Source organism: Antechinus flavipes, chromosome 4 (assembly GCF_016432865.1).
Source record: "Antechinus flavipes isolate AdamAnt ecotype Samford, QLD, Australia chromosome 4, AdamAnt_v2, whole genome shotgun sequence".
Lineage (NCBI taxonomy): Eukaryota > Metazoa > Chordata > Mammalia > Dasyuromorphia > Dasyuridae > Antechinus > Antechinus flavipes.
Window position 1 is genome coordinate 429,739,985 of NC_067401.1, and position 14,582 is coordinate 429,754,566.

The 14,582-nt window shown below is 39.7% G+C and overlaps 1 protein-coding gene across 4 annotated transcripts in view; it reads left to right on the forward strand.

The window, feature by feature from the left end:
- Positions 1–12,533, forward strand: part of ILDR2 (immunoglobulin like domain containing receptor 2) — an 86,178-nt gene extending 73,645 nt beyond the window's left edge. For 2 of the 4 annotated variants that reach the window (XM_051999035.1, XM_051999037.1), the window contains 4 exons: positions 2,112–2,225; positions 4,963–5,179; positions 6,959–7,646; positions 9,699–12,533. In XM_051999035.1, the coding sequence (XP_051854995.1) occupies positions 2,112–2,225; positions 4,963–5,179; positions 6,959–7,646; positions 9,699–9,734 (1,055 nt within the window). In that variant the 3' untranslated portion in view covers positions 9,735–12,533. Of the gene's footprint in view, positions 1–2,111; positions 2,226–4,962; positions 5,180–6,958 lie in introns of all 4 variants that reach the window. The other 2 variants (XM_051999034.1, XM_051999036.1) reach the window with 1 other exon arrangement.
- Positions 12,534–14,582: the final 2,049 nt, after the last annotated feature.

Genomic DNA, 14,582 nt, shown 5'->3' on the forward strand with positions numbered 1-14,582 from the left:
CCACTTTAACCAGTCACCATTATTTAAAACACTATTAAAATGGTATTAATTCATTCACTAAACATTTGTTGAGCATCTGTTATGTTCAGGGCATTGTGTTAAATGCTTTATGGGATAACAGACATGATTTCACCACAATCTCAGTCTTACAGATTGATAATTTAGCAAGGAGAGTAAGACATTTACACAAAGTGTAATACAAAAGAGAATGTGATTAAGTTCTATAAAATAAGTATGAACAAAATTCTACTGGAATTCACAGGAGAGGAAAATTGTTGCTAGCTGGAGTAATCAGGCAAGGTTCTTCATGGAAGAGGTAGTACTGGAACTCATCCTAATATATCTGTTATTTCTTATATGTTTTGAATTACACAGAATTCAGATCTGATCTCACTTAACCTTTCAGCATTTTCATGAGCCCCACTGGGGAGAAGGTGTAATTCTTCCCATTTTATAGATTTTAAAATTGAGATTCAGAGAAGCCATTATCTGCTCACAGTCACCCACTGACTCATTGGTAGATCGGAAAATGGATGACTATTCTCCTGATCCCCAGCCCTGTACTTAATCCAGTAGACCAAGCTGCCTCAAAAGAGACACAGCATTTTCGTAGGATAATTGCATTTTAATTGAACTGTCTGTACTACTCTGCAAACGCCTCTGCAGAGATGGGAGAGTGAGTGCTTGATAAATAAAACCATTATTACTAATAATTTCCTCCATGTAAGGATTTTAGAGTTAACCTCCAAGAAAAGGTGCCCCCAAAATGTGTGCTGAGAATCATTAAATTTTTTTAAAGCAATCCTACAATTTGAAATGAATGTGCAAGAGATGCCCAGCTTGTTCTCATATAATCAGTGCACCTGCAAATGTGTGTGTGGGTGTCTTTCACTGTCTTTAGTGCTGGTTCTGTGATTAGCGTACTGCAAAATGTAAAATTCTCATCTGTGATGTAAATAGAGCTTTGCTCACAATCAGGGCACAATGACCTATCTCCTCATAGATTTTAGAAAATTAGACCAGAGAATAGAAAGGAGGCTTTTCTCTAAAAGCACATACAATGCTCTTCATTACTATTTGTCAGTCTTTGTGAATCACTTCCATTAAGAGTCAGATCTTAACTTTCTGAAGTCCCTTCCAGCTCTGGTTTGCTGAGTTTAGGATCTCATGAATATGAGTGCTATCTTGAAATATTAGGAGGGCATTTATTTAGAAGGTAGGTAGACTTAATCTATTAGATCCAAGGGGCAATGATATAATATGGATAGAAGTTGGCAAGAGCAAGATTTAGGATTGATGTCAGGAAAACCTTCCCTAATACTGAGTCCTCCAGATGTGGGATATGGGCAATTCATCATCCCTGGAGGTTTTTGAATAAAGCTGGATATTCACTTGTCATCTCTATTGTCATGGGGATTCTGTTCCAGAGATGGGCTGTTCTAAATCATTACAATGGCTCATTATCAGTGTTAAATCCTGTATTCAGTGAAGGGGTAGGCAACTCATGGCTCTTGCCTTGTTGGTGCTCAGTCAATCCAACTATAAAAAATTCTTTTCATAAATGGAGAATCGTAAGCTCATTTGTTCAAGACCATAGAGTGGAAGTAGACTCTTATCTGGAGATTTTTAAACAGAGGCTGGGTGGCCACTTGAACAGAGATATTGTGTCCCCAATCTTTCTTAATTCTAGTGCCTTCCCTTTGTATATTTTCTCCATTTATTGTTTGCTTTAGCTATAGCATGTTACTTTACTCATTAGACTCCTTAAGAACAGAATTGACTTTCACCTTTCTTTGTGTCCTCAGTGCTTAGCATAGGGCTCCGTACATGGCAGGTGTTTAATGAATGTTTACTGATTGATTGATTAGAAGAGATTCTTAATCAAGATATTAAGTGGCGTGAATGACCTTTGAGGTTGATTCTTATTTATTTTTATTTATATTTGTATTCTCTCCTCCTTCCCTTTTTTTCCTTTAAATAAGCTCCTTGAGGACAGGGACCGTCCTTCATTTCTATTCTTGTACTGCCAGCACCTAGCACTGTATCTTGCACATAAATATTTGTTAAGTGGAATCCAATTGTATTCTTCCATCCCGTTCTTCTCTTGGCAGTTCGCAAAGGTTACCGGATCCAAACTGACAAAGAACGGGACTCCATGAAAGTGCTGTATTATGTTGAGAAGGAATTGGCTCAGTTTGATCCGGCCAGAAGGATGAGAGAAAGATGTGAGTAATAAATCTTCTGTGATTCGTTCCATGCTGGTAGCTCTGAGAAGTAGCCTACTGGCTAGTCCCAGGTGCACAAGGGTTTGCTGAGGTATGAACTGTCAGAGGGCCATGGCCTTGAAAAAATTCACCTCGAGTGGACCCCGGGGAAAGAGCTTCTGATTTGGTGGGTAAAGGAATCTCTTGTTATTACATGACGCCAGATTTGTGTATGAGGATCATTATCCTCAGTGGGGGCTATCAAAACACTTCAAAGACAGAAAAAATATATAATTTGGCAAAAAAAAACCCACCCCACCCTTTAAAATTTTTTTAAAAGCTCCTGAAAATCTCGAGACTAAATTCTGCAGTTCACTGACTCAAAAGACCTTGACATTGAATTCTGTAGACCTGGCAGCAGTTTTCCCTGTAGGAAGTATTTGAGAGAAAACCACCTTATGAATCTGGCAGTCAGGGGCTTCATCATCCTAAGCAGCCAAGTAATGGAAGGCTTGAGGGGCAGAAAGAAAGAGAAAGGGCCGTCTCTCTTGTTGGAAGGACTTGTTAATTAAAGAGTCTCTTGGTGGCAGGGCCCCAGCCATGAGCTCATTCACAGACCTGAAGCCTATATAGCTGATGGAGATGATTCTTTGGGATAAATCTTTAGTCACCACATATCATTAGTGTCTGCATGTAGCAGGTCTGACATGTGAGGGCTAGTTATGGAAGGCCTGTTGGAGTTGGTGAAGAGGCTCTCGTTCCTCCTTCTCCCTTCCCTGCGTTGATAGCAGGAATCTGTCATAATTAGGGGGTTCTGTTCAGATTAGGAGGAGCCAACACACTGCATTAGCTCTCCAGTCTAAAACTATCCTGTCTGAGGAGCATTCACTGCTGTATCCTCCCACCGCACCTACTATAAAAAGATCATCTCCAGATTGTAATGTCAGAAATGCAGATGTCACTGCATTTGATGGGCTCGTTGTATGAGCTGTGATGATGGGTCTGCATTAGGGCACAAGGAAAGGCCCGGGTAAAGGAGAAAGGTTAGGGAAGAGGTGGCTGCTGAAGGAGAAAGAGGATCAGATGCTGACAAAATCAGATGTTGTAGTCAGACAGCCAATAGAAATTTGCTAATTTATTTATTAAGTACCTTTGTGCTAGGCGCTGGACTGAATATTGGGAATACAAGCTCAGAGATGAACCATGGCTCTGGCAACTGGGCGACCAGCCTAGCTAAATCTAAAGAGTTTTGTCACTAGATATTACAGATCATCATCATCATCATTATTGTTATTATTATTATTATACCATTACAGCTCTTGCTAAGAAAGACTACAGTCTTTCTGGGTAGCATAACTATACCAAGGAAATGGTCCCTTTATATAAGTAAAGACTAGAGGTGAGAATAAGACTGACTACTTTGCACAGCCCTGCTTTACTCAAACTTAGCTCCCATACAAGTCAAGACATGATAACTGTGATGCCTTTGGTTCTCCACAAGAACAAAGTATGAACAACACATTAGAAACAAGAGCTAGACGTTTTACGGCTTAGGGCTACCTTCCGAAGATGTGCTAGGCTCACCTTTCTCATACATCATCTCCTTTTTCAAATGTTTTCCTTTTCCATGTTTGATCCTAATGGACAAGAGCAGCAGAGCCCAAAGGCTGCTGGGTGAAAGGCAAGCAAAAAAGGGGAAGAGAGAGAAAAACCAAAAGCCCCCATTGTCCATCCTGATTCTTATTAGGAATTGGAAATATTTAAGATTAGTTCCAGTTTGTGCAGATTTGGCACATGGCTTATTCCAATGATTTTTTTTTTCTGAGGCAATTGGGGTTAAGTGACTTCAGGGCTGGTGCTGTTCCAATGATTTTTTTAAAAAAATGAATGTCCAGCTTTAATTCAGTATAGTTTAGATTTAAGCAAACTAACATGGCTCATTCTAGTCTCCAGGTTCAGACCCTGTCTATGATCCTTCTACAGGAAGTCTCTGGGTCTGGTTTGGGGCTGGAGGGAGAGAGCCTTCCCCAGCCCCTAGAGTCTTCCAGTACTTGCTGCTGAGGATAATGTGGGCTGCTGGTTACCAGATTCATCAGGAAGTTTGGGGTTTTTACCTCTGTTAGAAAAAAGTGCTGCTAGATCTACCTACAAAAGGAAAACCATGCTAAAGGAGAATTCCCACATAGGGAAATTCCTTCTCCCAAAGCAGGTCAGCCCCTTCTCTGCAATTTAGTCTTAGAGACTTACTCAGAGCCCTGGCAGGATAAGTTACTTACCCAGGATCACACAATGAATTTGTGTCAGAAGCAGGACTTGCATCCCTCTGGTTCAGGAGGCAAGGAAGCCAGCTTAATATCCATCACTGCCTCTCCTGGATATGTCTCATGAGATAGAATACTCTCTAGTTACTGAGAGAGGCTGAGAAACAAGATAGATATTGGTTTCTTGTCTCCCCGTATGTCTGCTTCTTACCTGAATCCTTTATATTCTGTTAGTCTTGTTCATCAGTGTTGAAAAATACCATGTATTCTCCTACCGAAGAGCAAGGCACAGAGAGGAAACATCATTTTTCTGAGCAGACATGACTTAAATTGCAAGCAATTCCTGCTATTTCAGCATAACCCGAAGGAGCTTTGGTCAGTAACCCACCCTGAATTAGAGAATGAAGAGGGTCCTCCGAGAATTGTTCTCAATGCCTTTGGCTTTGAGGGATCACAGAATAATGTTATGTTGGGGATGTGTTTTTCCCCCCTTGCAGATAATAACACCATTTCTGAACTCAGCTCCCTGCACGAAGAGAATGGAAATTTCTGTCAATCTTATCGCCAGATGCGGAGGAAGCCTCTCCCTTCTTTGGGGAACATGGAGAGTGATGCAGACTATTGGACAGGTGTAATGGGAAACAGTGGTGGGTCAGGACATGGGCCCTCATCTTCCAATTATAACAAAGAGGATCGAGACAGCTTCAGGCACAGGTATAGAAATTTTGTTTAAAAGGAAAATGAAATTTAGGCAAAGCGGGGGGGCGGGGAGAAGGAGAGAGGGAGGGTGATAAATAGACGTGGTGCAAAGCCTAAGGAAAGCTGGATTTGCTGATTGCCACTCATGGCTTTCCCATTCTATGTTAGTTTGGTTGAGCTTTATTTTCCCTCCTGAGATCTTTTTGCATCAATTTCTTTTGGTAAACCATTGGATTTCCAATGACATAATGGAAAGTCATGAGAACAGAGTTCAAGTCTCAAGTTTCCCACATACTATCTATAAACATGAGCAGATTTCCACCTTAAAATCTATGATATTTCAAGATCATATAGAAAAATGATTCTTCCATCCTTAAATATCTCTAATTACTCTGGTTTTCCCAATGTCTCATATTATTTTCTTTTAGTATAGTTGTTTATGTGCAAAATCCTCATCCCCCACTCAATTGTAATCTCCTTGAGGACAAGTATATTGTTTTATTTTCATCCTTTTAGCCTCAGCACTTAGCTCAGTGCCATGTGTGCAGTCTTAATTGGATTCTTGGCATTCTATAATTCTTTGATGAATATAACAAGTAGTTCTTGGGTTTCTCCATTCCATAGATAAGTTTAAACAAGGAAACATTTTAAAATGCTGTTTGCAAGAATTACTTTGTTAGACTAGAGTCAAAACATTAATCACTTTCCATTTTTTTCTTTGAACTATGTCATACATCCTTTTTTAAATAATTAAAATTAATTTTTTTTTCATTTTCAAAATATATACATGGATAATTTTCAACATTAACCCTTACAAAACTTAGTAATTTTTTTCTAATTTTTCCCCTCATTTCTTCCCCTAGATGGCAAAGTGATCCAATATATGTTAAACATATACAATTCTTCTATATATATTTTCTTAATTTTTTTTGCTGAGGCAATTGGGGTTAAGTGACTTGCCCAGAGTCACACAGCCAGGAGTGTTAAGTGTGTGAGAACAGATTTGAATTCAGGATCCTCCTGATTTCAGGACTGGTGCTCTATCCACTGCACCACCTAGCTGCCCCTCCTATACATATTTTCCCAAATAAGCTGTACAAGAAGAATCAGATCAAAAAGGGAAAAAAAAACCAGAAAGAAAACAAAATTCAATCAAACACCAAAAAGAGTGAAAATACTATGTTGTGGCCCACATTCAGTTCTACCATCCTCTCTCTGGGCACAGATGGCTTTCTTCATCACAAGACCAGTGGAGCTTATGCCTTAATCCTTATGAACTCTCATGCATATGTTTTCTCATCCATCTCATTTATTTTGCCACATAGCCTCTAAAAGCACATTATACTGCATAGTAACACCTTTTCTGCTCTTGCTTTCTTACTGTACGAGAAGAGCGGTATATATTTCCATCCTTGGCTAATTGAAATTTTGCAAAGGAACTCTGTTCAATTCACTTTTTCCAAAGCCCTCTTTTCTCTATACCTTGGGGGAGAAAGGAAAAAATATTGCCCAGAGGCTGCTAGAGAAGTAACTAGGTATGTGATTACAAGAGAATCTCGAAACCCTATAAGAATCTAATCTAGTATTATTATCGCTGTTATCACTATGGATGTGAGATGTTGCTCCTTAATATACATCCCGGCCACGAGGATAGGTCCCAAGATTAGGGGGAAACATTGGCAGGTCTCAGGACTTTCTCCTATTCTTGGCCAGCTGTAATATCTCGCATATAGTTGGTGCTCAGCGGACGTTTGTTGGTTGGCTAAGGTTGACCGATGGCTTCTTGGTTTGCAGCCAGCAGCGGTCGAAGTCGGAGATGTTGTCGCGGAAGAATTTTGCCATGGGGATGCCAGCCGTGTCCATGGACGAGCTGGCCGCCTTTGCGGACTCCTATGGCCAGCGGTCCCACCGAGGCGAGGGCAACAGCCAAGAGCCTCGTGGCGGGAGCCGCTTTGAGAGATCCGAATCCCGGGCCCACGGCGGCCTCTATCACGACGGCTCCTTAGAGGAGTATTACAGCAAAAGGAGCCGCAGCCGCGAGCCCCTGACAGACTCCGACAGGGGCTGGTCCTACAGTCCCCCACGCAGACGGGCGAACGAAGACAAACACCTCCCGCGCCTGGTGAGCCGGACCCCGGGAGTTGGCCAGAAGTACGACCACACCTATTTGAGCAGCGTGCTAGAGAGGAAGTCCCGGGGCGAGGGCAGCAGCGGCGGGGGGAGCCTCGAGACCCCGTCCAAGCTGAGCTCCCAGCCGCTGCAACGGAGCGGGAGCTATTACGCCTGGTCGCCGCCGACCACCTACAAAGCGGGGGCTGGACAGCAGCCGCCCTCGCAGCCAGACGAAGAGGACGATTTGGAAGATACCTTACCGCCCTACAGTGAACTGGAGCTGACCCGAGGGCCTTCCTACAGGGGCCGGGATTCCTTGTACCATAGCAACTCGGAAAAGAAGAGGAAAAAGGAGCTCCCCAAGAAAACTGTGAGACCGTGTCTGGTGGTCCTGATCCAAGTGGGATGAGAAGGGGACCGTCAGGCAGGGAACATTATGGCTCATGGGCAGAGTCTGGCACAAAGCCTGTAGTGGAATGGAAAGAGCTTTGTAAGGGTTGGGTTCCGGGATTAAAGCGTACAAGTCATCGAAGTCTGGGGGAACTGGGGAAGGGACTGTCCTATTTTATTTATTTATTTATTATTATTTTTTGCTGAGACAATTGGGGCTAAGTGACTTGCCCAAGGTCACACAGCTAGGACATGTTAAGTGTCTGAGTTCACATTTGAACTCGGGTCCTCCCGACTTCACTGTGCACCTAGCTGCCCCGACGATCCTATTTTTTAAAGGCTCACTCACTATTCAAGTATGAATTGGGGTTCTTAGTGATGGGTAGAAAAAGAAAAGCAGAAAGTGGTGAGAAGCAAGTCTGGGCGGTAAGAAGGAAATTTTGAAATCGTTGATTAGGAAGAATAAACACCTAGGAAAATGCTAACAAATATCACAAGATGCAGCATTCTAGAATTTTATAGTAAAAATGACTCTTGGATTTTAGGAACCATTGCTTCTTTGCAAACTTCCCCACAAGATTAGTGCAGGCAATAAAAAGATAAATGGAAAAGCTGCTACCATTATCATTAACAACAACAAAATAAAAATATGTAGTTGGTATATTTTAGGTTTTGTATTTCATCTAGAGCAGGGTTCTTAATCTATGTTGTATTACAGAGCCTTTTGAGAGTCTGATGAAAGGCTAAGGACTTCTCAGAATAAGGTCTTTCAAAGCACAAAAATAAAATACACAAGATTACAAAGGAAATTGATTATATTAAAATATCATTAACTCTAATATATATATGTGTGTATGTATATATTTTTACATATATATATATATTTTTTAAAGCTTATGGGCTTCAGAGTAGAAAATTCCTGTTCTAAAGGAATTATTTCCTGTTCAGTTATCAGTACTGTTTTATTGTATATGTTCCAGTTCATTTGTCAGTAGATGCTTTGGGTTAGTTTTTCAGAAGTAGGAATTGGTTTGTAGTGAGCCATCCATACTCTGTTTCTCACCTGATACTTCATATAACCAATGATAAGATAATGGAAGTAGGAAGTACATAGGCTAGTCTGTAGCTAAGGAACAAAGCTTTTCTCTTGAGGAAGCTAAGGGGTTTCTCTAAGAAGAACAGTTTTGGATCCAGCAACTGAGCTAACTGATCTAAGATAACAATCTTGTTATGAAGAAGAATTGCATTGTTAGCTGTGTTCTAGATGCTTTTTAATATATAGGGAGAAATCTAGTTCTTCTGTCAGTCAGTCAGTAAACATTTATTTTGTTGTTGTTAGTCATTTCAGTCATGTCCAAATCTTCATGAACCTTTTGGGTTTTTTGGAAAGATATTGGAGTGGTTTGCCTTTTTTTTTCTCTAATTCATTTTACAGATGAGGAAACAGGGTTATGTGACTTGCCCAGGGTCACACAGGTAGTAAGTGTCTAAGGCCAGATTTGAATAATGGGAAATTAGTTTTTCTGACTTCAGGCCTAGCACTCTATCCATTTCTCTACCTACCAGCCCTAAATATTTATTAAGCATCCACTATGTGCCATGTATCTACTATGTGCTAAAAGTTGGGAATACTAAGGTCAAAAACAGACTATATTCTCAAGATGCTCACACTCTAGTTGGGGTGTCAACATGTAAGCAACTATCTGCAGACAAGCTGCATGCAGAATAAACTAGAAATAATCAACAGCAGGAAGCGATCAAAATTAAAAGGAATTGGAAAGGCATTTCATAGAAGGTGAGATTTTAGCTGGGACTTGATATAATCCAGAGAAGCCAGGAGATGGAGTTGAGGAGAGAGAGCATTCCAAGTATGGGGGCAGCCAGATAAAATAAGCAGAATACAGAGATGGAGTGTCTTGTTTGGGGAACAGTCTTTTCCCAAATAATCTGTTTTGTAAGTTTTATTTAAAGATTCATTAACTTTTAATCTCTCTGTAGCCTAACTTTTCCCTCTCTTAATTTTTCTCCCTAGAATGACTTTCCAACCAGGATGTCTCTTGTGGTCTGATACTTGTTTTCAAGGCATCTCTTTGGATGACTAAAAACGAGGAAGTGACTACAGGGACAAGAATCTGACCCAAGAGCCAGCAGGCCATCAGAGATGGAAGATGTGACAGTTACCAACTTTGTCTTGAGGAGACTCATCCCAAATCATAATGTCCATTGAATAAGCTCTTCAAGAAATGATCAGAAAAACAGCAAAGATTGGGATTATTCCCATGTTTTTGACCTTAAGTGTTTCACAAAATTTGTGCTCTATTTCATGGAACCAGAACCAAAATGCTATTTTCTAGTATGAAAGAAAGCTAGCTCTTGACCTCTTATCACCTGATATTGCCTCTGTCTGTGGTACACTTTCCACGTCTTGGACACCCCCCTTAGAATCCCTTTTGACTCATTTGGACAAGAACAAGAAAGGTGATTCTTAATTTTAAGGGGAGGTCTGCTGCTAGCATTTGAACATGGCCCTAAAGCAAAAAAAAAAAGTACCCCATCTCTGTACTATTCATTTACTGTAAGGACAAAATCTTAAGGCCTTTGGAGATTGCTTAATGAATTTGCTCAAAATCTTAGTAATGATGTCATGCTGGGCAATGAGACTTCAGTTTGCTGTTCCAAGTGATGATTCTTTAGTAACTGGAGCAAAAAAAAAGGGGGGGGGTAACTCCTTTCTGAAAAACTTTATGAGTTTTGAGATGTAGGGCAAAGAGCTGGCTTCCAAAGCCGAGAAGATCGGGGTTCAAGCCTCCTACACAACTGACTCTGTAACTCTGAGCAAGTCTCTTAGTTCTCAGCATTCCAGTAAGCTCTCTGAGCCCATATATTACAGAAAAAATGACCTGCATTTGTAGGAGGAGTCTCTTCACCTTCATACCAGTGAAAGAATAAGTTCAGGATCTATCCCTTTGGGACATATGTGACCCAAAGATGTGATTTAACAATACAAACTGTGTTTTTTGGTTTATGCTGCTCACTTGAACATGCAAATCACCCTGACTTGAGCTAATAAAGGGCTTTCACTCCCTCTTCCCTTAGCTGGGTAGCATAAACTAAGAGAAGTACACTACCAGCAGTGAGAGGATTTTGGTGTCCTTGGGAACCTTGAGATAACTTTTTGAAATACATAAATGAAACAGGAGAAGAAAGGGAAGGGGAGGAGGAAGAGATGACAAAGCAAAAAAGAGAATGAGAAAGAAACTGGGGGAAATATATATGTAGCAGTTGAGCATGTTTACCATTTCCCCACAAAAATAACAGAATCATTGATGTTTTTTATACCTTCTTGACCATGAATTCTTTTTACCATCTCATTTCTGCTAACTCTAAGTCAGCATTGGATGGTGAAGAATAATTTTTGCAGGGTAAGCAATCTGATAATCTGAATAAGCAACCATTTAATGCTCTGCGATTAATGGGTACTTGGTAAATATTGCTTTCTTAGCAAGAGGGGATCTCTTCCTTCCATCTCTGAATGATTAAGTCTATATAAAACTCAGTGAGGGTTCCTTTCTTATTTCTCTGACTAGGAACCTACTTGTATGGCAGTGATAAAAGCTATTAGTTGCTCGCTATGGAAATTGATCCTAACATAAGAGTCTGAGGTTCTACCATCCATCCTTCCTGGATGAGGGACTGGCCTCCATATAACCTGAGCCATGTAATTTTGAGAAAGATTCTCAGTTGAGGCATGAGAAGGCAGCTAAAATTTCCTATTCCATACAGGAGAATCTTTTATCTGGTTGCCTACTTCTATAATCATATATCCCATGCCTTTTTTTTTTTAACTCTGGGTATTGTATAACTGCCATTCAGTTGGAAAAAGTATTTGAATGATTGTTCAGATAGCCCATCAACCCTGCCACATTGGTAGATTGGTCCATGTTTAAGTTGGAATCTCTTGGAAGGGGCAATCCTACTTGACCTTGAAATCCCTACCTACTCCTCCCAACCCCCAGAAGGAATCTCATTTCCAAACTCAGTAGCTGTGGTCCTGATTCTGCTGGATCCCTTCAGAATCAATTTGGGCTTCTGCAGAGCTACCTGCCCCAATTGAGATAATTGTTCTCAAAACTGAGGATAATGTTCCATTGGTCTCCAACATATTTTAATAACATTTCTTAAAATTGGGTGTTGCAGACATTGAAACATAACCAGGTCCATTTTGGAGAGGTAGGAAAATATGTCCTGCACGCCACTTATTATAGGAGAAGTAAGGATTTATTTCACTCAGATTTGGACCGTATCCCTTAGCAGGGTTGGCTTCCCAAAGGACTACAATGTCACCCTGACCCTCACAGTGGAATAGGGCAGGATGCTTACAACACCTCCAAGTTCTGCCATTCCTGAGAGATGGATGGACTTCTTCAATAACAAGATCAAATCATAATGCTGGTGCTTGCCTACTCTTCTTCATCAGAGTCTGACTCGTTCTCATTGTTGACCTTTGATCTTTATTCAGATGAAAAAGATGAAGTACCATTTCTCTGTCATCTTCTCTGTAGTTTTACTATTCTTAGACAACCCCAGCTTTATATTCTAGCTTGCTTGGGCCCTGATACAGATGAAATTTGGGAGCTACAGTGGCTATAATCTCTTTAAACTGAGCCCTATGTCAGGCTTCACACAAATCAGAGAAATATAGCACTAGCTACAGAGACCAAAAAAATATTGTTTTTATTAGCAGATGGTATGTATGATTCTTATAAAGATTTAAGGAGCAAGGGGAAGAAAACTATTATAACTGGAAACCTCTGTTTCAAAAGACTGTAAACTACATATAAACAATAAAAAGATAATAAACTGATAACTCAAGCCTTTTTGAACACATACTATGCATGGGTCAGGCATTGTGTTACCCCCAGGGATAAAAATACAAAGAATGAAACAATCTTGACTTTAAGGGGGAAAAAAAGACATTCTAATAACAAGATAAACCTCAGGTTTATGAAATAACCCGGGGAAGAAAGACTGGAACCTTATTTATAGAGACATGATAACCATCCACACTTTCCAATAACTAATATGGGAAAATGTTTTTTTTTTGAGTACACAGGCTCCTGACTTAATAGGACGGGTTTCACTGACTGATGAGAATAAATAAAGCCCACACTAGCCGCTCAATATTAAATATACCTGACTCCTCTTTGACCCTTCCCACATCTCTGACATCATTATTTTCAAGCATCCAGTGCCCTAGTGCAGCTTTGGTCTCTCCTAACTCAGAAAAGTTATTCTTTTCTGAATAATTCAGAATAATATATAATTCAGAATAATAATATCTCCAAGATATTAAAAACTGAATATGGCTCCCTATCTAGGAATCTTTTCACTTAAACAAATGATTTCAAGAGAAATAGCTCAAACAAGTTAATTGCTAATTATAGAATCCCATCTATTAGTTATAGAGACTTTTTCCATATGGGGTTTTCAATGATCTCAAAAATCACCTAATGTATTTGCTGTAGCATAATCTGGTCAATCAATTAGGCATCCACTAAGTGCCTTCTGGCTGTCTAGCAATGATCTATAGAGAAGTAGTGTGTCTGCCTCCGCTCATAAGCAGCAAACAGTCCAGGTGAGTCAACAAGACACTCACATATCAAATAATAAATTTTAAGATAACATAAGACCAGTTATGGATAAAAAATTTCCCAATAAGTTTATAAAGCATAATAGAACTTAAAATAGTTTTAAACTAAAATAGTCTTTAAAAATTCATCTGGGTGTGTGCTTCCTTTGCCCAGATATGTCCTCCTTATAAACAAAAATAGTAGCACCTTTTGAACAAAATCTGTATTTAGAAAATAAAGAAGGGATGATTATATACCAGAAGGAGTTTCGCTCTGAAAAAGAATAAACTGAAGTTTTGTTTTGTGTAATGCAAAGCCACCTTTGAGGTATGACATAAAATGCATGTAACTTTTTCAAAATGATGTAGTGAGACAAATATTAATTTGGGAGAAAATTGATACTAGTTCTAGATTTTGTCACCAACTCTGTAATCTTGTAAAAAGTCAGTGAACATCTCTGGTTTGAATTTTCTCATATAAAAAATGAGGAGGATAAATTACAGGATCATTAAAATTTTTTCCATCTCTAACATTCTAGGATTCTATGAATATAGAAATCGTATAAAGTGAAATACACCCACCCAGCAGGAACAAGATGTGTTTTCATTATTTCCCTTGGTACATTGACTGGGAATCCTATAACATTTCTTTAGATCTTTTATCTTTCCTATTTAGGGACTTTACAAACTCCAGAAAGTTATCCCAATGTTTCCTAACATTAGAGTGTATATGAACTATGTCCATTTGGCCCATAACCTGGCATGTAAGCCATTGGAAAATACAAGGAAGGTCTTATTACCTCAAAGAAAGACATGACCTTCATTGGAAAGGAGAATCAGGACTGGTCTGAGAGAAAATTGTGAAATCTACAACTTCTTTTCTCTGTTTAATGTCATCCTGTTCTCTCTTTTTCTTTCCTAGAATTCTCTTTCTTACTCCCCTCTACCCCCAAACATTTCTTTTCATTTTTAATTCATTTTAAATTCATGAAAAGATTTAATGTCGATCATCGATGGAAAGTTGGACCCAGAGCCACTAACTAGATGATAACTTTGGTTAATCTGCATCTACAAAGCATGTATGACAACTTTTACTATACTTCCTTCATGGGTTGTGAGGAGATATTGGCTTTAAAAATAGTAAAATGTGGGACAGCTAGGTGGCACAGTGATTAGAGCACCAGCCCTGAAATCAGGAGGACCTGAGTTCAAATCTGATCTCAGACACTTAACATGTCCTAGCTGTGTGACCCTGGGCAAGTCACTTGTCCCCAATTGCCTCAGAAA